Source organism: Melitaea cinxia, chromosome 10 (genome assembly GCF_905220565.1).
Source record: "Melitaea cinxia chromosome 10, ilMelCinx1.1, whole genome shotgun sequence".
Taxonomy (NCBI): Eukaryota; Metazoa; Arthropoda; class Insecta; order Lepidoptera; family Nymphalidae; genus Melitaea; species Melitaea cinxia.
In genome coordinates, this window is record NC_059403.1 from 15,068,355 (window position 1) to 15,095,369 (window position 27,015).

Below are 27,015 nucleotides of genomic sequence, written 5' to 3' on the forward strand. Positions count from 1 at the left end.
CCTACCTACGCATGCATAATCATATTAACGAACCAATATAAAACCTTTTACGGCCTATCAGTTTTGCTTCGTTTTCCGTCAATCCTTTCACTCGAGTGCACTAATCTTGATTATACAGTACATGTAGTGTGGGAAGATTGATTAACGAAAATCTTTTAACGATAAAGATTGATAAATTTAAAAGCGTTCTTATCTATTTACGTTTCTGAAACGCGGATAAAACTGCCATTTGTTTATTTTGTATTTGTTGAATTTATTTAAAGATTAAAAAAAATCAAATTATTAAGCCTAATAAGTAATTCCTAAGTATCCCTAAGCTAAGTATGTACAGAATAATTGTGTTTGCTCGCAAACGAGAAAAAAAAACTACTCCAATTACATCGACAAGTAATACAACGAAAGTAGACGAAAAAAATTAATAAACGCACTAGTCGTCACTACGATTTTCGAAGGATTCATCATCAGATTCTGGTTTCTTATCATGGTACCACTCTTATATACGAATTCGAATTGAGTAGCCTCCTCCTTTTTTGAAGTCAGTTAAAAATCAGTCAAATAAAAGCATTAATTTAGGCACAATAGGTACAGTTTATGGATAAGATTTCAATAGGCATCGTACAATAATTATATAATCTACAGTCACATAAAATATTACCGATTTCGAAAAAAAGTTATTATTAAAGAATTTATACTAATATAATAAAACTGAAAAATTTGTTTGTATGCGCTAATCTCAGGAAGTACTGGTTCTAATTGAATGTTTTTATTTTATTCTGTGTTGGATAGGAAATGTAAAGAGGAAGGCTTTGGGCTATATAATATTTATAGTAATTATTACGTTTTGTTATCAAATTAAAGCGAGTGAAACCGCGGGGTACAGCTAGGTATAATATATTTGTAGAGATATATAAACAAAACTTTTCCATTCTATGTATAAAATAATGTAAAATATTTTAATAAGTTGTATTATTCCCCGACATGACTAAAGAACACTCGAACAGATTGTGAACTACTTAAGATAAATTGACGTGTATACTTTTTGGGAAAACCAAATTTTTATTATACATCACGATTAAGTTTGTAATATCCCACTGCTGGATATAGGCCTCTTTCACCATGTAGGAGAAGGATCGAAGTTTAATCCATCACGCTGCTCCACTGCTGGTCGGCGGATATATACCCTACTATGAGTAACAATCGCTATCGGGTGTACATGATAACAACCAGGACTGACGGCTTAACGTGCTCTCCGAAGCACGGTGAAGAGAATCACAAGGAAAGACATCCAAACTGGAAAGAAATATTTGTACAACTACAAATATCCCTATAAATAAATAAATAAATATAAAGTTTTTATTTATTTATATAGTTTTTATATATTTTTAATTTGGCGTGTACATGGCGCACGCCCCACCAAACCAGATCGGTTTTATCATTCATATTATCATTATCAATTTATATGCATCGAAACAATCGTCTATATTTCTACTGAAGCAGTCAAATAAAATGAAGATAGGTTAGATAACAATAAATAATTATGTTACACATATAAAAAAGAAGGCTCACAGCTAACTGAGTCAGCGAGTCTAAAATACTTTTGTATTTAATAAATGAAGAGCCGGTTTTTTTGTTCGGTTATGCTGCGAAAACTACTGAACCGATTGGAATAATTCTTACGCCGTAAGATGCAGCGTGTTTCGGTTTTAGTATATGGTAATTGGTACGTTGGTGATTACTTGATTTGTAGAAAAATATGTACGAAAAGAGGTCGCTAGTTTTATTCTATCTTGCGAAGTATCAAACGAATTATTTTTAAATAATCGTAACTTTTGATATATTTCAATTTCGTTATTTTTCATTACGCAAGAACCTTATACAAAGTGTTAGAAAACATAAAAAAATATTTCATCAAATCAATCCAGCCGCTCTCAAATTTTACGATGAGCAATATATTTAACTACTTTCTTTTTTCATTCTAGAATTACAGATATCTTACCCCTACACGGAGGCACCTTGCCTAGCAGCCTAAATTCACAGGCTAAAAAATCAAAACAAATAAATCAAGACAGTAATATATGGCAATCAAATTGGTACTAATAAATATTATCATTAAAAAATCGCGCTGTATTTTAACTCACCTCGCCTCATAAACGGTATATGGTCATCCTCAATAAAAGCGTTCGAGCTGGACAGCCTGAAGTACGTCTGCTCATCTTTACCCTGCGAATACGCAGTCATCTGACCCAGCTCTGCCAACCTCTGTTCAGCAACTGCCATTCGTATGTACCACTTTTCAGTGGATTTGAAGTAGCTGTAGAATACTGGATCGGGACATCCGAGAAGATCTAGAAGAACTAATACGTCCTAAAAGTAAAATTCTCCTGTTAGTGATAATTGGGTTACATTTATAAGTTTTTCTTCGATTATCATTTCTTATTATTTTTAAGGTATTGTATACAAAATTAGCTTTGCAAGCGCTTGTCGGTTTTAATCCCGACCTTAAGTTCCAGGAACTCTGGCTACCGTAATTAACATATACACAACACTCGAGAGTAGTATTATTTAGCTGTGAGCGTGATCTTCCGCAAGACTGAGGTACTTGCTGGGACCTGCTCAGTAAAACTCGTGATTGTAACTTTTTTTTCTCTAATTGGAATAAGGTAATTGGGTCAACGAAAAATCAACAATTTTTTGCTGTAATAAAGCTGAATAAAATAAAACAAAAAACGACTAGACATCACAAATTTGGTAACACCTAGATAGCATGTCTAATCATAAATGCTTGCGTTGGCGCAAAATCATATGACACATTGTAAAAATAAATAATTGACTTGTTACAATTCGGAGTATATATTAACATATAGAATAAAATAATATATCGAGAAAATTCTATTGTATTGTATTGTAACCGTCCGAGTTTATATTGTATGACTCATAAATTATAATCCGCATTATCTCAAGAGACTAGTTTTACGATTTATTGACACATATCTCGCAAGATAACATCTCAAAATTGAAGGAAACTTAATTGAGCTAGGGCTCAGCAGGAAAATTCCTGCTCAAAATTTGGAGCAACCCGACTGGGGTAGTACCTCGACCTTACAGAAGATCGCAGCTAAATAATACTGCTTTTAAGCAGTGTTGTGTTCCTGTTGGTGAGTAAGGTGACCAGAGCTCCTGAGGGGGATTGGGGATAGGGTCGGGTACTTCTGGTTTCTGACGTCTATAAGCTACGGTAATCGCTTACCATTAGGTGAACCGCACGCTTGTTTGCCGACCTAGTTGTATAAAAAAAAGGAACATCGCAAAATAAACATGTACCTACACGCGTAAAGTGTTAAAAACTAAAGTAATTTATATATTTACACACACACACACACACACACAAAATAATTTAATTTTAATGTATGCCTTCCTAATTTCTTCCTAACAAACTTTATTTCTTCTATTATACCCTCCGAAAATGATGACAATAAGTAAAGGTAAAAAAGTTTGTTACAAAACGAAATAATTTCAGTTCAAGGTTTGCTCATCTAATGGCTGTCATTATTTTGTTCGGATGATATAATTTAGGGCAGAATAACAGTATACAGCAGGGGGTTATTCTGTTGTGATCGTTTAAATGAGATGACAAGTGACAATAACAGACCACTACATATAGGTGTCAACAATGACATTTTAAAGTATTGTATATTTGTTCGTTTTTGATCATTTTATTATACTTCTTCAGTTAATATTTCGACATTATAATAAATCTGCAAAAAGTACAGTATTAAGATATTTAATATGAAACGTTTTTCTGACATCTCACAACGAATTAACAATTTATTGTTAGCTATCGCCAATTCTTACCTATAACTCATGAGCAGAAATACATAATTATAATAGAGCTACTCAACCTAATTTTTTATTGATCCCCATATCTGATGAATATGATTTTAACTCTGACGTTACTTTAAAAAGAAAAGAAAAAGAGAAAAACTGTTTTATTAAAGCTATCAGTTTTAATAAAAAAAAAGTTGTTTTACCTTCAACTTTAAATACTAAAAAATTAATATACAATTCATTAACGACCTCCAAGTATTTATAAAATAAAAATTGGGTAGACCAACCTTGATGTGGTCAATAGGAATTCTATTCATAAATCACCGCATGATTAGTGTAAAAAAAAAAAAAAAAAAACTAGTAATGAACTATTGATTGCAATTATAACTTTTAAATTTGCTTTGATTAAAATATCTAAGATCACGAAAATATTTAACGTAATACAAAACCTTCTTCCTTTTACCTGTTATTATTATTATTATTATTATTTTTAACCGACTTCCAAAAAAGGAGGAGGTTCTAATTCGACTGTATTTTTTTTTTTTTTTTTTTTATGTATGTTACATCAGAACTTTTGACCAGGTAGACCGATTTCGACAAATTTTGTTTTAATCGAAAGGTGGTGTGTGCCGATTGGTCCCATTTAAATTTATTTGAGATCTAACAACTACTTTTCGAATTATATCTAATAATGCGTTTTTTTACTTGACGCTTTTTTCGTCGACCTACGTTGTATTATACCACATAACTTTCTACTGGGTGTACCGATTTTGATAATTCTTTTTTTGTTGGAAAGAGGATATCCCTAGTTTGGTACTATGATAAGGAAACCAGGATCTGATGATGGGATCCCAGAGAAATCGAGGGAAACCCTTGAAAATCCGCAATAACTTTTTACTGGGTGTATCGATTTTGATAATTTTTACTTTAATCGAAAGCTGATGTTTATCATGTGGTCACATATAAATTTTATCGAGATCTGATAACTACTTTTTGATTAATCTTTGATAACGCGTATTTACTTGACATTATTTTCGTCACCTTACGTTGTATTATACCTTATAACTTTTTACTGGGTGCACCGATTTTGACGTTTCTTATATAAATTAAAAGTTACTATTCGTCACGTGGTCCCATTCAAATTAAATTGAGATTTGATTAGTAATTTGTGAGTTATATCTAATATTGCGTATTTACTTGACGGTTTTTTCGTCACCCTACGTTGTATTATACGTTATATCTTTTTACTGGGTGCACTGATTTTGATCTTTTTTGTATAAATCAAAAGCTAATACTTGTCATGTCGTCCGTTTTAAATATGATTGAGATATAATGAGCAATTTTTGAGTAATCTTTGATGACACGTATTTACATGACGATGTTAAGACGACTGTGGTCATGTTCAATACTTTGCCACAACGCCATCTATGAAAATTTAATGAAATTACTTCGTTCACTATCGATCAAATTACAATATTCCACTAAGTAGAGAGTAGCAGTTTATTCGTTATAAATATATTTGAACTTTTAATTTTTGAGTTATCGCTAATACTGGGTATTTACTTGGCTATTTTACGTCGACCAACGTTATATTAACCTCATTACTATTTTACTGGGTGGACCGATATCGATGATTCTTTTTTTAATCGATAGGTGGTGCTTGTCATGTGGTCCCATTTAAATATAATTGAGATTTGACTCGAACTTTTTGAGCTATATCTGATATGGCGTATTTACTTGACTGTTTTTGGAGTTTTCTCCTTAAGAATCGATTTTCATTTAAGGCCCCGGAATGAAAAAAATGAACAGTAAAATCTACTGAACGAATGACCTTGTTAGAGATGGCGTTCAGACGTTTTCTAATAACGCAATTAGGTTCCGATAGATGGCGTTATTAGATTCATTTATTTACAATTTGATATAGTAATAATATATTTCTCAGACTAGTAAGCCTTTTTGTGCCTATTTAGACAGTTGATCTGAAGGGGTAAACTCCAGTCGTGCATCGGAGCTGTGTGAAAACATGAACAGTACATATTTTTAATAAAAAAGACATAAACCGTAATTCAATATAAATCCGCTTCAACTAAAAAACCCGCCGTAATAAGCGATGTCAGCGCTTCGCGCGAATCGACGACGGGCCTTTTATGAAATTTCTGCCTACAATCGCTAACAAAATGTTAGAAATAACAGTAGAACATTATATAATTCTACAATTTTATAATGTCGCGTTATATGGAATACGAACAAAGTATTACTATTTTTTCGTCGATCTACGTTGTATTACTCTTCGATGTAATTGAAGTCGGTTTTTTTTTCGTTTGCGAGCAAACACAATTATTTTTTTTTTGTTATTATAGAGTGTATACATTTACTATGCGACCTAGTTACACTTGCATAATAATATTATAGAAAAATAGTAATCATATCATTGCTGCTGATAGAATTATAAATTTCAATTTTGTGTTAATTTAAATACATAAGATCACGACACTATTAGACAGCTTGATATTAAAACTCCCGCTTTTTTTCTCACTCATAATATTTTGTTTCGTAATTTTAATGGTGAATATAATACTCAGCGCTTATTTGTATACAAACTATTATCATCAAGAAATGTCCTCATTTCGTGGTCTTTATTAAAATATTAATGTGTGTATTATGATAATAAGTAAACTTTGCATATAGACAAGAATATTATAATGTAACGTATAAATAAATTAAGATGACTTGTATCAGTTTTCTTTTTTTTTTAATAAATATTTTTTATAAAACAAACTTATCCTATTATTTTACAAATCCTTAATATATACTCACAAAGTTTATTTTTTGGTCGACGAGGTTGAGTCAAGGACGAAACATGAAAAGCAAGCGATATCCAGAAATATAAAAGGTGATCAAAAATTAAGAATGATCTTAAAGGGGAATGCCCATAGGTGGTTTCCTCCTTCCACGTCGTTGTGCCTAAACCAAATTAATATTAAAAACTAAGTTTTTAATTTTCACTAGCCATTGTAAAATACTTAGCCATAACTTCGACGGATAAGAATCCACATATTAAGGACGCTATCACATTTTTCTACAAATATCAGTGTTTTTCACGTACCATTTTAATTAATTAGGAGTCACCCTGAGAGGATATCTTGGTTTCAAATGAAAGATAATATATTCATCTCCGAGTGAGACCATAAAAATTCTATAGCCCCATACAAACTTTTCACACAAATACAGTTTAACCATCACAGAAATCGCAAAAAATTAAAAAAAGACGGGTCTGAATTGGAACCATTATAGCCTAAATACACTGCACTAAGAAAAATAAATACACTAAGAAATTGTTGCTTATTTAGTCCTCTATGCGTAGCGCTAGATATTTTATATAAAAATAAATAATATTTCCATTTATGAGAAAAATAAGAAACGCTCTCAAATTTCTTCATACATTTTTTACAAGTGAACCATCGTCGTTCGTCATTCCGCGCCGAAACGCGCTCATGGAAGCACGGCTGTATCGCTTCAGCGCAAGTAATAATTACGTAAAAAATGAGTTTTTTGTGTGTACTGTGCTTGGACGAAATTGATACTTCACAATCGATTGTCTTTGCTATGCATCTGGTTTATATATAATAATCAATAATAATAAGTAATCTTTACAATTTGTCTTCCTTTCAACCGACTTCAAAAAAAGGAGGAGGTTACTCAATTCGACCGTATATATATATATATATATTTTAATGTATGTTCGGAGATAACTTTTTCGTTTATGAACCGATTTTGATAATTCTTTTTTTGTTGGAAAGGAGATATCCCTAGTTTGGTACTATGATAAGGAAACTAGGATCTGATGATGGGATCCCAGAGAAATCGAGGGAAACTTTCAAAAATCGTACGGGTGACTAGTAAATTTAATCATGTTTTCATTAAGTATTATAAAGCACTACTATTTAATAAAGGGTTGGAGTCGATCTGATTGATGATGGAGAAGAAAGATAGTCGAGGGAACTCTTCAACAATTTATAGCAATTACCTGCTTTTTGATCTTAATTCGTTTCTATTGATGAGAACTTTGCACCTGTATTAGTTATAAGTGCCATTACAGTCTGATGATGGAGACAAAAGATAGTCGAGGGAACTCTTTAACGATTTATAGCAATTACCTGCTGTTTGAACTTAATTCGTTTCTATCGATGAGAACTTTGCACCTATATGAGTTACAAGTGCCATTACAGTCTGATGATGGAGACGAAAGATATTCGAGGAATTACCTGCTGTGTGGTCATCTGTGTCACAGGACCAGGTTTGATGATGGAGCCCATAAACACTCGAGGGAATTTCTCAACAATTTATAGCAGTTACCTTTTGCTGTTTGACGACCGCTTTGATATAATGGTGCATGTGCCGCGTCGGCGGCGCCTAAACACTGACGGTCGCGGGTTCAATTCCCGCTTGGAGTGGATATTTATGTTTATACAAATATTTATTTTCAGTCTAGTTGTTAATCCTTGTGGTTCTCCCAACCTAGCCTCGGAGAACACGCTAGGCTGTCAGTCCCGGTTGTTATTACGTGCACCTGATAGCGAACTTTACTCATAGTATGTCGACGCGTTAGCGCAGCGGTCACAGCACTGGCTGTTGCGCTGGCGTTAGTGGGTTCAATCTCCGCGCAGGACAGACATTTGTATTGGCCATATAAGATGTTTGTCATGATCTGGATGTTTGTGCTTGTGTATTGTGTATGTTTCCGGACCCCCGACACAAGAGAAAAAGCATCCTTGTTAGGTCTACCCATCACTAAAAATTGTAAAATAAAATAATTTTTAACAAAAAAAAACCGACTTCTAACAGGAAACTAAAAAGTGAAAAATAAACTTACTTAGTACAAAGTAATTCGTATTTTGATTTAGTTAATCAGAAATGATTAAATAAATATTTTATAATATTGAAGAAGTTTCCTGTTTGAAGTCGGTTTTTTTTTGTTAAAAATTATTTTATTTTAAATTTACATTCATCATCATCATCATTGTTCCGTTTGCAGAGCTATAAAATAAATAAATTTCTAAAATAGAAGCAGCCTATGTTACTCCTTATTGCATAAGATATATCCCAGTGAAAGTACCGTCAAAATCGGTCCACCCGTTTCAGAGATTAGCCGGAACATACCGACAGACAGACAGACAAAAATTGGAAAAATGTTATTTTGGTATATGGACCGTGTATACATCCGTATGCATTTAGTAAAAAGCAGTATTTTAATATAACTAAAGGACAGTCCAATTTTATTTATTTGTATAGATTGTTTACGTAAAATATGTTATGTTTATATTATTATAATGTTAAAACTATAATAATATAACTTAAAATTGTATGTGATTTTGAATTATAAAAATAAGCGTATTATTATCTATTATATTTTATTGTATAGTACGACGAACGAGTAGTAGATACCCTGACGCCTTAAGACATCGTCATAAACAGAGTAGGGGAGAGGTTCCGTGAATAGTAGGTACTTAGTAACAGTTACCAAGTTCGACTTTAAACTTACTACTAAATTTACTAATCAATACCAGTAAAATTAAAAATTAATACTTTCAAGTACCAAGATTAGTTACGTCGGTACAAAATCGAGCAGATAGCGGTATCAATGTGTGTGTACGCGTAATGTTATTGTGTTGCGATTTAAATACCTAAACTTGAGCGAGTGAAAAATGTGATAGCGTCCTTAAGCAGTAATTTATTCATTTCCGTTTTACTCGCAATTCCCAAGTATTTTTTGTTATTGACATTTGAATCTTCAGTATTGCAATTTTCGTACGAGCGAATCGACTCACCAAAATATAATCGATACACTTATATTTATTTTATTTAAATATCGAATTGGCAGTTCATAATAACATGTTAAATAATAAAGAAAATCAATTTTTATTTGATAATAATATGAGTTTATTTGATTAATCTATCTGAAAGTATCCTGTTTTAGTGTTTTGTCAATCATAATCGATTAATCAATAATCGATCTACAACTGGCAATAATGCGATATTCACTTAAAAGATATCAAATAAGTCAAATGTGTAACTATTTCGTTTTACTGTTACTGACGTACCTACTTTCGTGCTAATAAGTTCGTTTGTTATTGTGTCAGAGCTTTTTATTGTTTTCTTTCTATTTTCTTTGTCGAGTTGAGCTTCGTGTTCCTCCTAGAACTATAGAAATTGAAAATATATTTGAGACAGAGACTCTTTACTTTCGGTGTGTTTGTGAACCAAACCTATACCTATCTACGACAATGGATGTTACTCGCCGGTGTATCAATTGCTCTATGAGATTGGCGCACCAGCGCTGGCGCATGGTGGAAGATGCAACAGAGCCTATGGTGAATATTCTTCGTGTCTGGGTATCACCAACGCCGGTAAGTTAAAAGTATTAACATATTTTTATAACCTATTCAGCTTCGCAATTATTAAAAAACTCGTAGACTTTATGACTGAGGCAACTATTTCATTAGAAGAGGGAACTGAAACTACTAATTGGAGTTTACAAAGCCTTTATATTACAATATGGCGCATGCTTAGTGCTGTATTTATTTTGGACATAGTAAAAAACATTGATAATTATGCTGGGCTCCAATCCATCCAATTAATATCAGTGAGTTAGGTATTTATATGTAATAAGCTTAGTAGCTAAAAATAAACTAAGTATTAAGAATATTAATTTCTTTCTAGGTTTCTTCTAATAGTAGAATATGCTTGGAGTGCTTTGGAATGCTACAACAAGTACCCGATGGTGTACCAGCCCAATCGCCCGTGTCTGGACATAGAAATGTGTGCTTTGCTTGTGGTATATCTATTCTGCGGGCCCGCACTCATCTTGTACATCCAGACAGCCCAGAAAGGAATGTTATAATTAGTTGGACATTTCCTCATTTGGTACATATTATTTTTTGTGTATTTTTTTTACTATGATTATATGTGATTTTTTAAAACTTACATTCAGTCTCCTTTTTAATATCAACAACAATAAACAAGCATACAGCCCACCTGATGACGCATTGCCGACCCCATAATAATCTTTTCACACCCTTTTTAAACAACCTTGTTTAGTGAAAAATGTACTCTTTATGATTATCAAAGCATACCCATACATATTAAGATAAGATTTTTAGAAAATATTAGTTGTTCTAGTAATTTTTATAAATATATTGCTTAACAAATATTTTAATTTCAGGTTTCTCATCTGAATAGAGTTTGTACTGCATGCTGGCTTGCTGCTAGGAGAAATGTTCAAAAACAAACGCGGCAAGATGCCAATAGACCTATTGAAGCCTTCAATGAGGAAACTGATAATAGAGAACCACCACATATACCTGTGACGCCTCCACTTCCACATATTTCGGTCCCACAACGTCAAGAAACTGCTAGAATAATATCACAAACTTATTCACGTGTTGCAGCAACCTCAAGACATTGTATATTTTCAGGATGTGAAAATGTTGAACGTTTATTGGTACCAACTGGAGTGAAGGAAATGTTATTATGTCGCTATAGATTATACATTCCATCTTCTGCTCGTGTCTGCAGATAGATACCATTTAGAAAATGATTGTTGGGAGCAGTTACAATCTAATATTAGGGATTTTACTGCATCACAGATGGATCACATGCTGAATATGATGGAGAGAATTAATTTAAGAACGTTGGATTTCAATAACATAAATATGATGCCACCCAATCTCTGCCAGTATTGGCTTGGAGTTACAGCTGCTCAGTTCCATGAACTTTTAGCAGAAATGCCTAGTCTGCACAATGAAGTGCCTTCTGCAAGTGTGGCATTAAGTATTTATTTGGCCAAATTGCGTACCGGTGATAGCAATGAAAGGCTCAGTTCTTTATTTGAAATGCCCCGAAGCACTTTAGAAAGAAATATGAATAAGGCAAGAAACTGCATGAGCCAACAGATGGTTCCTTTACATTTAGGCCTTAATCACATGACAGTGGAAGAAGTTGCAGCTAGGAATAAAACAATTCCAGAAGGACTGTTCGGGAATCCTAATCCTTCTTCAGAAATGAGACCCGCTATTGTAATATGTGATGCTACATATGTGTACGTACAAAGCAGTAGCAACTATTTATTTCAAAAAGAGTCCTTCAGCTTACATAAACATCTTAATTTGGTGAAGCCGTTCATGATAGTTTGTTGTGATGGCCATATCCTTGATTGTTTAGGTCCATATAGAGCGACAGTGAATGATGCTACCATTATGAGTAATGAATTTAGAAATAGTAATGGTGAAATGAGAAGATATTTTAGAGAGGGGGATATTTTTATTTTAGATAGAGGTTTCAGGGATGTAATACCTGAACTGATAGAATATGGCTATCAAGCTCATATGCCTGAGTCTTTATCAGAAGGCGAGCATCAACTTACGACACAACAAGCAAATAAGTCGAGATGTGTAACAATGTGTAGGTGGGTGGTTGAAGTGGTCAATGGTCGTCTAAAACGCGACTTCAAACTGTTTCGCCAAGAGTTTTTTAATAAAGCTGCTAAGCATTTAATGATCGATTTTCGGAACGGCTGTGCCTTAACAAATAAATTGCACCCACTTATTGAAGACATACCAGAAGCAGCAGAATATTTGGCAATTGCGGTACGTAGGTTACATATAGATAATGTTCTTGCTAATACTGTAAGAATTGAAAATTATAATAGGCGAAGAGCTACGTTTGTAAGCATTGATGCTCACCACCCACATTTAGATCAGTTCCCAAGACTTAGCATAACTGATTTGAAAAGATTTGCATTAGGGACATACCAGCTCAAGCAAGCTTCTTCATATTACGGTGAGCACGTACGAACAAACGGCACTTACACAATAGAAATTAATAACGAAATTGAAGAAGATATTCCTCTTATTCTGGGCACAAATCATTTCTTACTGAGAGGGAGAATAAAGTCTCGACATATTGGTGGCAGAACTTATTATGCATATTTGTTGATAAGTAAAGATGAAAATGTTGCCAATAGTGTCGAAGCTATATCAGGTTATTGCTGCAGCTGTCTTGTGGGCAACAGAACTGTAGGTTGTTGTGCCCATGTTATGTGTGTGGTGTGGTACCTGGGGTGGGGCAGATATAATGATGTTACTGCTCCGGCCCAGTTTTTAGATGACATATTTAATGAATTCTCATTTGAAAATGAATAATTTAAATTGTTAAAATATTTCAAAATGAAAGTATTTGTTTGTTTTACACAACACAATCCCAATTGTTGATTGTTTAATCTACAAAACGATTGTAAGACTGTTTGCTAGGTGTCAAATAAATACCCCTCATACCAATTATTATTATAGAATTATATTTCAAAACAAAGTCAGTTATCTTACAAAGAATAGCACAATGTAGTATTTACTTGTTAAAAAAAATGATTTTGTATACACAAGTTGTTTTTTATTTATTGCCTCACTGTCTTATCTGAAATATTTTTGTAGGTTTCTTGGGTCATAGTTAAATGATTAAAAACACAAATTCTAAAACAACATGTGCATAAGTTATCAACCTGTGTATAAGGGAAAGTCAATATCTCTGTTGTGTCAAATATCTTCAATAATCTAGAGTATATGCAAACTGAAGCATTAACTTACTTGCATTCAGATTATATTCAAACATTTACAGATAGTTAAAACTTCAAATGTAAATAAAAATACAAAATGAAAGAAGGATAAGAAAACCACTTTTGTTGTGACTTTTTTTCATTATACCCGTCGAGCTAGAGAAACAGCGTTTTTTTTAATTAAATGTACACTAAGGAACCTACAAAATGTGGTAAATATCATCATGGCACAAAATTTTTCAAAGCGAAACTAAAGTCCATACTGCGGTGGGCATTCTCCTTTAACATAAATTATGTGATTTAAAATTAAAATAAAAGCGTGTTTGTTTGAGTTATAAAAATTCGACTACGTAATTAATATCTATATTAACACAAAAATAAATCGCCGAAACGTATGTTTTTTTTTATATCACTAGGTCGGCAAACAGGCGTACTGCTCAACTGATGATAAGCAATTACCCTAGCTTATAGACGTCAGCAACCCCCAATTCCCCCCAGCCGGCCTAGCATGCATACAACGAGATATCTCTTGACGAGAGAGAGAGATAATGTCTACATCGAGTATTTTCTCGATTACCCTAACATGCGCACTACGAGAGACAAAATTCTCTTCCGAAGACTTCGCCTTGTCGAGTAGAGAAACATTATCAACCATAATCACAACTGAATATCATTCTTATTTCTTATGTCGTAAAGTTGAATTTACAAGGTTATTGACCAATCGTGCCAAACCGGGATGAGCCAACGTTTGTATAATTTCAAACGAGTGACACATGTTTTATTTAACAATGTTCTCGGCCTTTTGGCTAAGATAAAAAGTGTATATCTAATTTAAAAAATCTAATATGGAAAATAAAACGGCGTAAGTAAATGAATTTAATTATATATGTAAAACAATATGCTCGTGTTGTGCTTTATATCTTGTCGCACATTAGATAATTGTAATTCTATCACGCAAAGTTTTTTTTTTTTTTTAATTTTTAAAATTTTTTGAATTTTTGAATTTTTTTTTTTTTGATTATTGATTTTACTTTTATTCTATTTAATTTTATTTTTAGTTATTGATTTTTTTAATATAATTTTGTTTTGTTTTTTAATCTGAATGTTGTCTTGTCTTGTTGTACTAACCCAATATGGACTTATACTTTGGTCTGAAATAAAGTATTATTATTATTATTATTTAGAATAAGAAGCAACAGGGCGCAAATACGTTTTTTGTGTCATTATATGGCACACTTCACTCGACTTTTCGCATTTCCCGCTCTTCGTATACCGAAATTATATAATTATAATAGGGAAACGCCATGGTATACAAAAAATAGGCACCCGGTTTTATTTATTTTTTATTTATCGTCTTTCTCGTCGATAATATTGAAGACGAGAAGTTTCTCTTCCTAAAACGACAAAATTCGACAAAATTACGATGTCATGTTAGCTTCCGTAGAGATAAATATCACAGATCACTAAAATTTAATGATTATCTCTTCTTGACGTAACGAGAAGAGTATCGCGTGCACGCATGTTAGCTACTGTAGACATAGAGAGATAATACGAGAAAAGGGGTAGACAAAATTTTGTCGTGGCGCGCATGCTAGGCCTGCAGGAGCTCTGCTCACGCGATACTCTTCTCGTTACGTCAAGAAGAGATAATCATTAAATTTTAGTGATCTGTGATATTTATCTCTACGGAAGCTAACATGACATCGTAATTTTGTCGAATTTTGTCGTTTTAGGAAGAGAAACTTCTCGTCTTCAATATTATCGACGAGAAAGACGATAAATAAAAAATAAATAAAACCGGGTGCCTATTTTTTGTATACCATGGCGTTTCCCTATTATAATTATATAATTTCGGTATACGAAGAGCGGGAAATGCGAAAAGTCGAGTGAAGTGTGCCATATAATGACACAAAAAACGTATTTGCGCCCTGTTGCTTCTTATTCTAAATAATAATAATAATAATACTTTATTTCAGACCAAAGTATAAGTCCATATTGGGTTAGTACAACAAGACAAGACAACATTCAGAATAAAAAACAAAACAAAATTATATTAAAAAAATCAATAAGTAAAAATAAAATTAAATAGAATAAAAGTAAAATCAATAATCAAAAAAAAAATTCAAAAATTCAAAAAATTTTAAAAATTAAAAAAAAAAACAATGCGTGATAGAATTACAATTATCTAATGTGCGACAAGATATAAAGCACAACACGAGCATATTGTTTTACATATATAATTAAATTCATTTACTTACGCCGTTTTATTTTCCATATTAGATTTTTTAAATTAGATATACACTTTTTATCTTAGCCAAAAGGCCGAGAACATTGTTAAATAAAACATGTGTCACTCGTTTGAAATTATACAAACTTTGGCTCATCCCGGTTTGGCACGATTGGTCAATAACCTTGTAAATTCAACTTTACGACATAAGAAATAAGAATGATATTCAGTTGTGATTATGGTTGATAATGTTTCTCTACTCAACAAGGCGAAGTCTTCGGAAAAGAATTTTGTCTCTCGTAGTGCGCATGTTAGGGTAATCGAGAAAATACTCGATGTAGACATTATCTCTCTCTCTCGTCAAGAGATATCTCGTTGTATGCATGCTAGGCCGGCAGGTCTCCTCACTCACCAACAGGAACACAACACTGCTTGAAAACCGTATTATTTGGCTGTGATCTTCTGTAAGGTCGTGTACTACCCCAGTCGGGCTGTTCCATATTTTGAGCAAGAAATTTCCTGCTGTGCCCTACTTCAGTTAAAATGTACGCGCAGAAGTTATTTTGAACGGCTGTACAAAATTGAATCATTATTTTTTTTTTGTGGTCGTAATTATTGGGGCATCTATATCTACAAAAAATGGCAGTTCGAAGTTCAACGGGTCAGCTAGTATTATTAATATGAAATAACCATAAACAATAATAAATTCTTGATACATAATAATGTAGGTTATCTATGAGAAACGTTTTTAATATTTGTGATATGATTCATAATTAGTAAATAGTAGTCGTACTAGTTTGGGTTTTTACGAACGAACCATACGAACATATCTTTTCTTTCTCAAAAAAAAAGGTATGTAATTTTGCCATTAAAAACAAAAGCTGTATCTTGATTTTTTATCGCGTAATACATAAAAATGAATGTTACTAAGCGCATAACTCGAGAATGGTTCGACCATTTCGGCTAATTTACTTTTTTCAAATGTTCCTTAAGGCCCACGGAATGTTTTAATACTAAAAAAAAATATTATTTTTTACTATTAACTTTTGACAGAACGAAGTATGTCTGGGCAGCTAGTTATTGAATCATAGTGATTGTTGATATTCATCTCATAATAGCGATAATTTACCTTCAATACAGTGGGAGCGCGAGACCTAAACTTATTGTGGACAAGGTACATTTTTCGAGGCCCTTTGATAGCGGAGCAGCAGAGGGGTTTATATAATTGGGTTAGCTCGAAAACGAAAATAACCGACTTAAATTACATCGTCAAGTAACACAAAGTAGGTAAACGAAAAATACTCATTACGTGCGTAGACGAAAAATTGGGACCACATGACAAGCATTAACTGAATTAAAAAGAAATGAATCATCAAAATTGGTACACCCAGTAAAAACTTATGAAAGTGATGTAGGTAGAAGAAATAATATTCACCCAGTAAAAAGTTCTGAGGTAAACAATAAAAAAACACTTGAAATGATGATGAATAGAATAACTTTTAAAAAATGTCGATATATTAACTTTTCGTTATTTTATCTCCTTTTTAATTATAAAAAAACTTGTAGCGTCCACTTTTGGATTTTCCCTACCTTGTTTTAATTTATTTCAGCTTTGAGCCGCGAGGTCTTTTGTACCGCGACGCCGTGGGCGGTAGCACACCAGCCCACGCTTTACCTTACCTATGCTTGAATCTCTTCAACAGAAGCCTAATAATTGAAAGCTATAAAATTAAGTCGCTTTAAAAAATAATATTTGTATATAACCTACATATCCTTATCAACTCTAAGCTATGTTATTGAAATAATATTGAAACAAAGTAACTTATAGGCCTGTTTTACCAGTTGCTCTTAACGCTATTTGACAGATGAAGGTATCCAACGGATAAAAGTTTACGATATATTATTCGTTTTCACCATCGAATTTCACTATGTGGCATATTTCTATCCGCAATTGTGAATCTAGAAATTGTAATTTTTATAACTAAGGCAAAACAAGTCTACCCGCCAATTCGCCAGCCCAGAGCGTGGTGATTAAGGGCAAAACACATGAGTTCGCGCCATAATTTTTGGCGCAAACTTGGGGAAGCCTATGTCTAGCAGTGGACTGCGATAGGCTGAAGTGAAGTCTATTCGCAACTTATGTGCAGGATAAACACTATCCACAACAGGTGAAACTGGCCCTTGGTTGTTATGAACAGTATAACTGTTCATACTTTTAAAGTCGATTACAAGCAAGCAAAGTTTCACACGAACATTAACACTCCATTCTAATAGTTTATTAAAATGTAAATGCCCCCTTGACAAAATACATATTTTCTAAATTACAACTTCATACATGTAGTAGTTTTCGAGATTTCATGACTTAAAAATATGTTAGCGACCTTTCGCTTATATACCGTACTTTTTTTTTAGTTCATTGGCCAATAAATAAAATTCTTAAAATTTAATTACCACGAAAACCTCACGGGTTTATCTGGGTACAGAGATTCATTCAATACATGAAGTCAGTTTTTTTTTCAAAAAGTATTTTATGTAATTATTCTTCAATGTATCACAGATATACTCTCCAGAGATAATGTAATCCCCTTATAAACGATAATACGTAAATATATAAACTTTAATAAATATTCATTGCGTGTTTTAATTAAAATAAGATCATAAACGTCTCAAGCGTTAGATACTATCGTGATTTATTATAAGCAAAGCTATTTCTAGCTTCAACGGTACGTAACCGGATTTCCTTGGATATGTTCTAGTTTGTACATCCGGAAAGTCCCCATACAGGATTTTTCTGCGCTTTAGAAATAATTTACTTATAAAAAAAATCGAAGATATGAAAAATAAAACTTGTTATGACCTAAGTTTTTTTTCGTGGTTCTTTTGCTACTTTTTAACCCGAAACTTCCAAGTAATTTAAGTGAGTAAAATATCGGGCAAACTTTTCAACAAACGATTTCGACAAAAAAATTTTTAATCGAAAGGTGGTGTGTGTCAATTGGTCCCATTTAAATTTATTTGAGATCTAACAACTACTTTTCGAGTTATATCTAATAATGCGTTTTTACTTCACGTTTTTATCGTCGACCTACGTTGTATTATACCGCATAACTTTCTACTGGATGTACCAATTTTGATAATTCTTTTTTTGTTGGAAAGAAGATATCCCTAGTTTAGTACCATGATAGGGAAACCAGGATCTGATGATGGGATCCCAGAGAAATCGAGGGAACTTATTGAAAATCCGCATAACTTTTTACTGGGTGTACCGATTTTGATAATTTTTAATTTAATCGAAAGCTGATGTTTGTCATGTGGTCACATATAAATTTTATTGAGATCTGATAACTACTTTTTGAGTAATCTTTGATAACGCGTAGTTATTTGACTATTTTTTCGTCGATCTACGTTGTATTATTTACTCGTCGATGTAATTGAAGTCAGTTTTTTTTTTCGTTTGCGAACAAACACAATTATACGTAAATTATTAATGATTAAATTGATCTTATTCGTAGACCGCATTTTAATTTAATTTACATACAGTAAAAATTGTATTAACTAGCAATTTCACATTACTTATTATATTGTTGCGGGGGCGTTAATGGAAAATTCCCGTTTTTAAACTATCGACTCCAAATTTGGTACGAATCTCCTATATTATATGATGTAGAAATGACCGATGAGCGGATTTTAGGATAACTCATGCCCAATACGGATTACGGCGGTAACAATGTAAATTTTAAATGTATGTAACTCCGAAACTGACATAGTTATGAAGAAGTTATTAGGTAGCAACATAAAAATACAGCCGATTTAAGAACCTCCTTTTTTATGAAGTGTTTAAAAACCAAATAATGACGTCGAAAACGAAAGGACGAAATACGGGACCGAATCTTTATACTTAAAAATAACCTAAATTTAATATTTTATATAAGTTTATTATTAAACAAATTTAATAATTAATATCGTTTTAACTTAAAAAAAAAAGAAAAACTATTTTTTTCCTGCTGATTGCCTGAAACTTTACTATAGTCTAAATATAATTAAAGATTAAAAATGTATGTAAGAAGTAACTTACCATCCTCTGCAAATGATTAGCACCGTCTTTGTATGGCGTTCCATGCCACATCTTAGCTAAATGCCTGGCCCCGTAGATCGAATCCTTCGGACCCCATTGCCTGAACGCCTCCTCTCCATCAAAGAATATGAACATAAGACTAGGCGAGGAATTCTTCAAACTGTCTAACTGTTTAGACATAACTTTAGCTAAGTTGATCATCATAGCGCAAGGTACGGCTGAATCCGTCGCTCCTGATAAAGCAAGGACGAGGTTACTACGTGATTTGAATTCGGTAGGAAGATTAAAAATTACAAAGAATATTCTAGAACTTTTAAAATTATTAATCGCTTGATGATTTGTTGTTTGAATTGCTATTATACCAATAAGTACTATTGTTTGTTTACGGATGCTTGATTAAATATCAAATTGAATTGAACACTTTCTTTATAAGAATTAAAAACATTTAGGTATATAGCTGTATCCTTTGAGGGGTAAATGAAACGATTAATGGCAAAGAATTCTGTTGATAAAAATATATATTAGAAACATTTCGCTTAAAATTTTTAGCGCACTTGAGAACTGGGCTTTGTCAAAATAAAATATTTCAGTAAATAGTTTTGCATTATTCGGGTAGGCTTCTCAATAGCATGTTAATAATATTCAAAAACTATCAAATATATATAAACTAACATTGGTGTGTAACGTGTAAAAGAAAAGGATTATGAATGTGGGTGTATGTATACCTATGTGTTGAGCATATATTTGATGTATAAAGGGTGTTAATGGTGGGCGTACACTCTCAATAACGACGAGGTTTCGCAAAGTTTGCAATGATATAAAAATTATAATTAGCTCACCAACAAAAACATGTTCTCTCGTATACTTGCTGTCGTAGTGGCACGCCAGCACCAAATATCTATCAGCGTTAGGATTTAATTTGGCAATTATATTCCTAAAGTTTAAAGTCCCGAAAACTGGCGTCTGTTCGGGAAACACATCCTCTGTGACGTCCCATCCAAACCCTCTCATCTCATTGACTATGTAATTACCAACTTTTTCATGATTAGGAGTACCTACTACTCTAGGTATCAATATTTCATCTAGAACCTTTTTAAAATGTTGCTTATCTGACAACCGTGCTATGGTTTTAATATTGTCATCTGTGAGTTCTTGAGCTTCATGGAATTTCTGTGGACAAAAATGAAATATCTGAATTTAGAATGCAGTTTTTATTGGATTGCAAAATACAACAGTCACTTTGAACATGTATGAAATTGCCTTTTATATTTATACATCATATAACTGCGTCCGTCGCGGATTAGATTTCCGCTCGGAGTAGATATTTTTTCGCTTACAAATATTTCTTTCCTGTCTGAGTGTCTGTCCAAGTCTGTCTCCATAACGGGCCTCTGACAACACGTAAAGCTGTCGGTCCCGGTTGTTGCCATAGACACTTGATAACAATTGTAACCCCCCAACCCGGAGTGATGCTGCGGGGCGGAATAAGCTCCGACATGGAGAAAGAGGCCTTTATCAAGCAGTGGAATATTACAAGCTGAATCAATCGTCATCTTCAAGAAGGACACAGAAAGCAATACTAAATAATATTTTCATGAAAAAGTCTAAATTCCACGTAGTGTACGTCGCTGTTGATCGCTAGTATAAACATAACATTTCGTACCTAGTAAGAATTTGTGTTATATTTACGCAATTAAATTAAGGTTATCGTTTAATATTGAGACCTTTACAATAAAAAAAAAAATAGAACAACACGCACAAATCAAACATACGTAATAATACTAGAAAATGATTTGTAACCGTTATCTTCTATTTACGTAAATACATTCGACTCTCGTTAATTCGAAACTCAGGGGACTCAAAAAATATTACGAATTATCTAGTGTTCGAAATATCAAATTGTTCGAAATTTCTGAGAGAAAAAAATAAATTTTCTAATTATTAAGTGTTGATCAATTATTACATACAAATTTATTAACTGCTATTCTTTAACAATGACAAAAGTCGCCTTTCTTCCCACCTCCCTGTACTTTTCGATTAACTTCTTCTTTTGAGCAATTGTCAAGGATTTATACTTTTTAGGACTCATAACTAACACAAACTTTTAATCTGTAGGTATACAACGAAAGAGTAAAAGTAATTGAAACATAACTAAACATACCAATTCGTGCGAAGTGTGTGTCAAACTAATCATAATCATAAAAAAAAACTCATGTACGATGATACATGTATGTACAAGTTCCAATTTGTTAGACGCCGATGAGTTTTTTTTTTTTTTTTTTTAAATATCTAGACTAGCGCTTGACCGCGATCTCACCTGAAGTCAAGTGAAGATGCAGCCTTAGGTGGTGCGCGCTTGCCTAGAAGATGCCTATTCACTCTTGATTTAAAGATACCCAAGTTATAGTTCGTTGGAAAAACGGAAGCCGGAAGGGCATTCCAAATTTTTGCGGTGCGTATTAGGAACGAGGAAGCAAATCGTTTAGTGCGAGATCGTGGGATTTCAACCACATAGCGGTGCAGATTCATGCGATGCCTTGCGGTTCGGTGGTAGAAAGGTGATGGTGGAACCAAATTGTATAGTTCTAGAGCACACTCTCCGAAATATAACCTGTAAAATACCGACAAACAGGCAACCTTGCGCCGATGTTCGAGACTTTGAAGTCTAGAGCGAACCAGCGATTTGTCACCGATGAGTCTTCTGGCACGTCGATCCACAGAATCCAAAGCAGCGAGCTGGTACTTGGCAGAGCCATCCCATAAGTGGCTGCAGTACTCCATACACGATCGAACTTGTGCTTGGTAGAGAGTAAGAAGCTGTTCCGGTGTGAAGTACTGCCTGACTTTATTGAGGATACCAAGTTTCTTACCAGAAATTTTTGCCTTGGATTCTATGCATTGTCCGAAGTTCATATTAGGCGAAATATTTATGCCTAGAAGATCAATACTATCAGTGATCGGAACAGATACACCCCGGAAAGTTGGGGCTAATGGGAATGGACTCCGTTTAGCAGTGAAAAGACACGCTTGTGTTTTGGAAGCATTAAATTTGACTAGGTTGGCGTCACCCCAATCGGATACCTCTTTCAAAGCCAAATTCATGCGTTCAACCAGGGCCTCTCTATGCTCATGAGTTTCAGCCCCACCAGCTCGGGGACCGGACACGTATCTCTCCGTAACAGTGCTGTCATCCGCGTATCCAAAGATACCGGGCCTGAGGAGATCATTTATGTGAATCAAGAAGGGGGTTGCAGAGAGAACTGATCCCTGAGGGACACCGGCATTAACCGCCATCAAGTCAGACGAGGAGCCATCTAAGACCACCCGAAATGATCGTCCACTCAGGAAATCTGATATCCAGTCACACAAGCTCGGGGGTATTCCGTAAGCTGAAAGCTTGCTCAATAGGCTCTCATGCCAAACCCGGTCAAATGCCTTCGATACATCAAGTGAGACAGCTAGCGCTTCTCCGTGCTGGTCCAAGGCTTCGCCCCAGATGTGCGAGGCGTACACTAAAAGATCCCCCGTGGACCTGTTACGGCGGAAACCGTATTGCTGGTCCGACAGGAGGTCATTCAACTCGAGATATGCTAGGAGCTTTTCATTCAGTATACGCTCCAAACTTTTACACAGTATGGAGGTGATCGCGATAGGTCTATAGTTAGCCGGGTCGGCAAGACTACCTTTTTTAGGTACTTCCATGTTTTTGGAACTTGAGCGGATTTTAGAGAGAGGCGGTACAAGCGCGTGAGAATAGGAGACAACTCAGGAGCACAGTGTTTAAGTACTCTTGCTGGTATCCCGTCAGGACCACTAGCCTTATTCACGTCCAAGTTACGGAGTACTCTCAAAACCTCAATTTGGCGAATGCGTAGTTCAGACATAACAGAGTCGCAAGGTGGATGTCTGGGCGGTGAGGCACTACCTGCATCAAGGAGCGAATTTTCTGCAAACAGATTCGCTAAAAGGTTAGCCTTGTCTGTCGCAGTAAAGGCCAGCGATCCATCTGGTTTAAGCAGAGGAGGCAGCGAGGGACGGCAGAAGCTCATTTCAACCGACTTAGAGAGTGACCAAAATGCTCTACTACCGCGCGGATGGGAAGCTAGTTGGGCTCCGATGCGTTTAATACGGTTGAAACGAGCTTTTTTAAGAACCCTTTTGTAGGACTTGGCAGCAGAGTTGAACGCTCTCTTCCTCGTAGTTATGTCCGGAGATTTAAGGGTACGAGCTTCAGCCCACGCTGCAAACGCTGAGTCCTTACGGGCTGCAGCTTCGGCACATTCTGCATTATACCACCTAGGGATCTTGCCATCTAGTGATACATCAGCAAATGGAATGAAGTACTCCATCCCCTGATGTATCACTTCCGATATTTCTTGTTCAAATCGAAATAACGCGTCGTTTTGTTACGTGGCAATGGTTTTTTCGTTCCAATTACCTACCAAGTGTATAAAAATGTATAGATTTAGTTCGAAATATAAAGAGATTTTGTAGGGAACTCGTGATGACTTTGAATTATAGAGAGGATCGAATTATCGCGGGTTTGAATTAACGAGAGTCGACTGTAATTGCAGAAGTCCCGCTGTTTTGCCTGCTTTTATTTGAGGAGAAAACAAAAAATTAAAGCAGGCGAAAATATAACGATAAGCCTATAGCCTATAGCCTTCCTAGGTAAACACAAAAAGATTTTTTTTAATTCAAACTGGTAGTTCCTTTCAGCTTTATTGTATTAGTATACTTTCACTATGTGCCAAGGTTTTAAGCTCGGTAAATGACTGATTCATTATTTAAATGTATGTATTGTAAGTGTTATATAGATGTGTTTATTGGTATATGGACATAGTAGTAGACTAGTAGGTAACTATTTTTTTCCTCTAATTAACGTGTGTGAAACTGCGGCGCACAGTTAGTACATTTATAAAATATTATTATTTGTTCCACGAAATAGAAAAAGTTTTTCTTATTCCTTAATTTTTTCGAAAAGATGATATATGCATTATATTTAACACAACATTAAAAGCAAAGTTTTTGTTTTGTTTTACAAATATTACAAATTTGTTTTGATTGATTTATTTATTATAAACATAATCATACAGTCATCTGTTCTTAAGGTAGACAACTTTGAATGTTTTAGGTACCAGCCGACTGCTATAGATACATTTTTCTTAATAAATGTACATGTATATGCACATATTACACTTAACTTGATGTAAAAATCTAACTGACAAACCCCAGAGAAAGCTAGGAATATCACTTCAAACTGTGACGGATCGGTACATTAAAGTTTTCATTTCTTTTATTATTTTACATAATAGTCTTCCTTGCTGTGTGATATTAGGGAATCAACTAAGTGAAAGTGACTTACAATAAATAATTATTGTGATATTACACTGCTATAGTTGTGTCAAACAGTGATGTAGCGAGCATATGTCGCGCCCAGGGCACAATACCTTTTTAACGTCCCCTTTCCCATTCGAAAACCATATAATATGTCCAGCAATTTTTGTTTTGCCGACCATTTGGCACTCCTTTGTGAGTAGGGCCCAGGACATGATAACCCTTGACCCCCCCCCCCCGCTACGCCACTGGTTCAAAACGTTGTTTTTATTTGGCTATTTAATTGTACTTTATTTAAGTATTGTATTTAATTATGCATGTATAATGCAAATAGATTAAAAATATATATATTTCATTTTAATAGATTTTAGTTATATATATCATTTGTTTGTAATAATAGATAATTTGTTTTTGTAATATCTGTTAAGAAATATGATAAACATGTATTGATATCTCAATTCCTGATATTAACTTAGGTATATGATGTAAAAAAATAAGCAATTTTGTATGCCTTATCTATGTATCATTGATGAAATTGTAATTTTTATGTTATAGGTCTTTTATCAAATTTGTAAATAAATAAAAAAATATAATTACCAAATACTGCATAGATAATATAAGGTTTTGTTTAAAAGAAATATGTAAATATTTTTTTTTTCTCTATATTGTTTAACAATATTAAGTTGATTCTTAGCTAATAAATTAAGAAATATTTGAAGAAATCCATTATACTTTATGATATTTTTAACAGCAAGGACAAAGCTTTTTAGTTTGCAAAACAGGTGGATATGGTCGTTTTTCTTTATTACTGCAATTATTGACCACACATACATAATCAACTAATTTTTTCATAATATTACACACTTTATACACGCCTTACAATTGAATATCGGACTCATTAAAGTTATGTTTGACAAACTTGAAAAACTTACCTTTTCTTGGTAGAATTTTAACGGTGTGTCGGTGTTTATAAAGGTAAAACTTAGCACAGTTATGAATATAGTTGTTATTAATCTAGTCATTTTTATTAATTGTATTATATTTCATGTGTTCATCAGTAACATATGTTAAAATAAATACTATCGTGTATCACGTACGTGTTTAAGTTCTACAAATCTGCACTTAACTGAACCCATTCACCAGTTTAGCCTTTTACGACCTCCTACCCCCGACTCTTGTTTGTAACTTTTGACAGGTCAAGACGGTGCTGCCATATTGTTCAAGCTAGACCTACCCAAAACATTTGGGAAGTAAATATAAATTATATTTAGAAATAAAGTTTAACTGATCTTTAACTATTTTTATTAGCTTTTAATATTTACTTTCAGTATTTAGTACATATTAGTACATATAACAACTTTCAATTTCTTAAAATTGCAATGAAGTAAGTTAATAATGTTGCATTATATAATGTCATCTTACAAACTTTGCCTTAAAAAGTGGAAAACACAAAGTAATAAAACACTTTTACCAATGAATGTAGGCTATTGGAGACGTAACAAAATAATAAATTGGATTGTAGGATATTATTTTAAAAAACCGTGTGATGTCGTGGGACACCGGATAGGAACGCAGTTCCTTATTGTAAAATATTAATTTCAAATTCTATTCTAAGTATAAAGAAAATAATTATTCGGGTACACATTTCATCAAAAAAACTACATACTTAACGAAATTATCTTAACACCTTTATTTTATTTACAATGTCTTATAAAAATATATAATATTTTTTGTTTGTGCTTGAATTGATTCACGTCCTGATACTAGGTATATGACCGGTATAGAATAATGTGAGGAAATTTCGAATGATATAATAATAATAGCAAACTGCAATGACAATAACAGTCATCACGTAGACCTTAGATTAATAAACAAAAGGTTTATAAATCTGAGACGTAGACTTTACATTAGACACTGTAGGTATAGCCTATGATGAATATACAT

The 27,015-nt window shown here is 33.6% G+C and overlaps 2 protein-coding genes across 2 annotated transcripts in view; one reads left to right on the plus strand and one right to left on the minus strand.

Moving 5' to 3' along the window:
- The window catches only part of LOC123657112 (glutaminyl-peptide cyclotransferase-like), a 33,434-nt gene extending 7,183 nt beyond the window's left edge, over positions 1-26,251 (minus strand). Inside the window, exons 1-4 of the mRNA XM_045592697.1 lie at positions 26,004-26,251; positions 20,574-20,904; positions 19,735-19,967; positions 2,139-2,364 (exon numbers count right to left, since the gene is read on the minus strand). Coding sequence (XP_045448653.1) covers positions 2,139-2,364; positions 19,735-19,967; positions 20,574-20,904; positions 26,004-26,093 — 880 coding nt within the window. The 5' untranslated portion in view covers positions 26,094-26,251. The remainder of the gene's footprint in view (positions 1-2,138; positions 2,365-19,734; positions 19,968-20,573; positions 20,905-26,003) is intronic.
- On the plus strand, positions 10,071-10,809 carry LOC123657125. The gene is made up of 2 exons (XM_045592708.1): positions 10,071-10,232; positions 10,546-10,809. The coding sequence occupies exons 1-2, from the start codon at positions 10,110-10,112 to the stop codon at positions 10,783-10,785; spliced, it is 363 nt and encodes a 120-aa protein (XP_045448664.1). The 5' UTR covers positions 10,071-10,109; the 3' UTR covers positions 10,786-10,809.
- Positions 26,252-27,015: the final 764 nt, after the last annotated feature.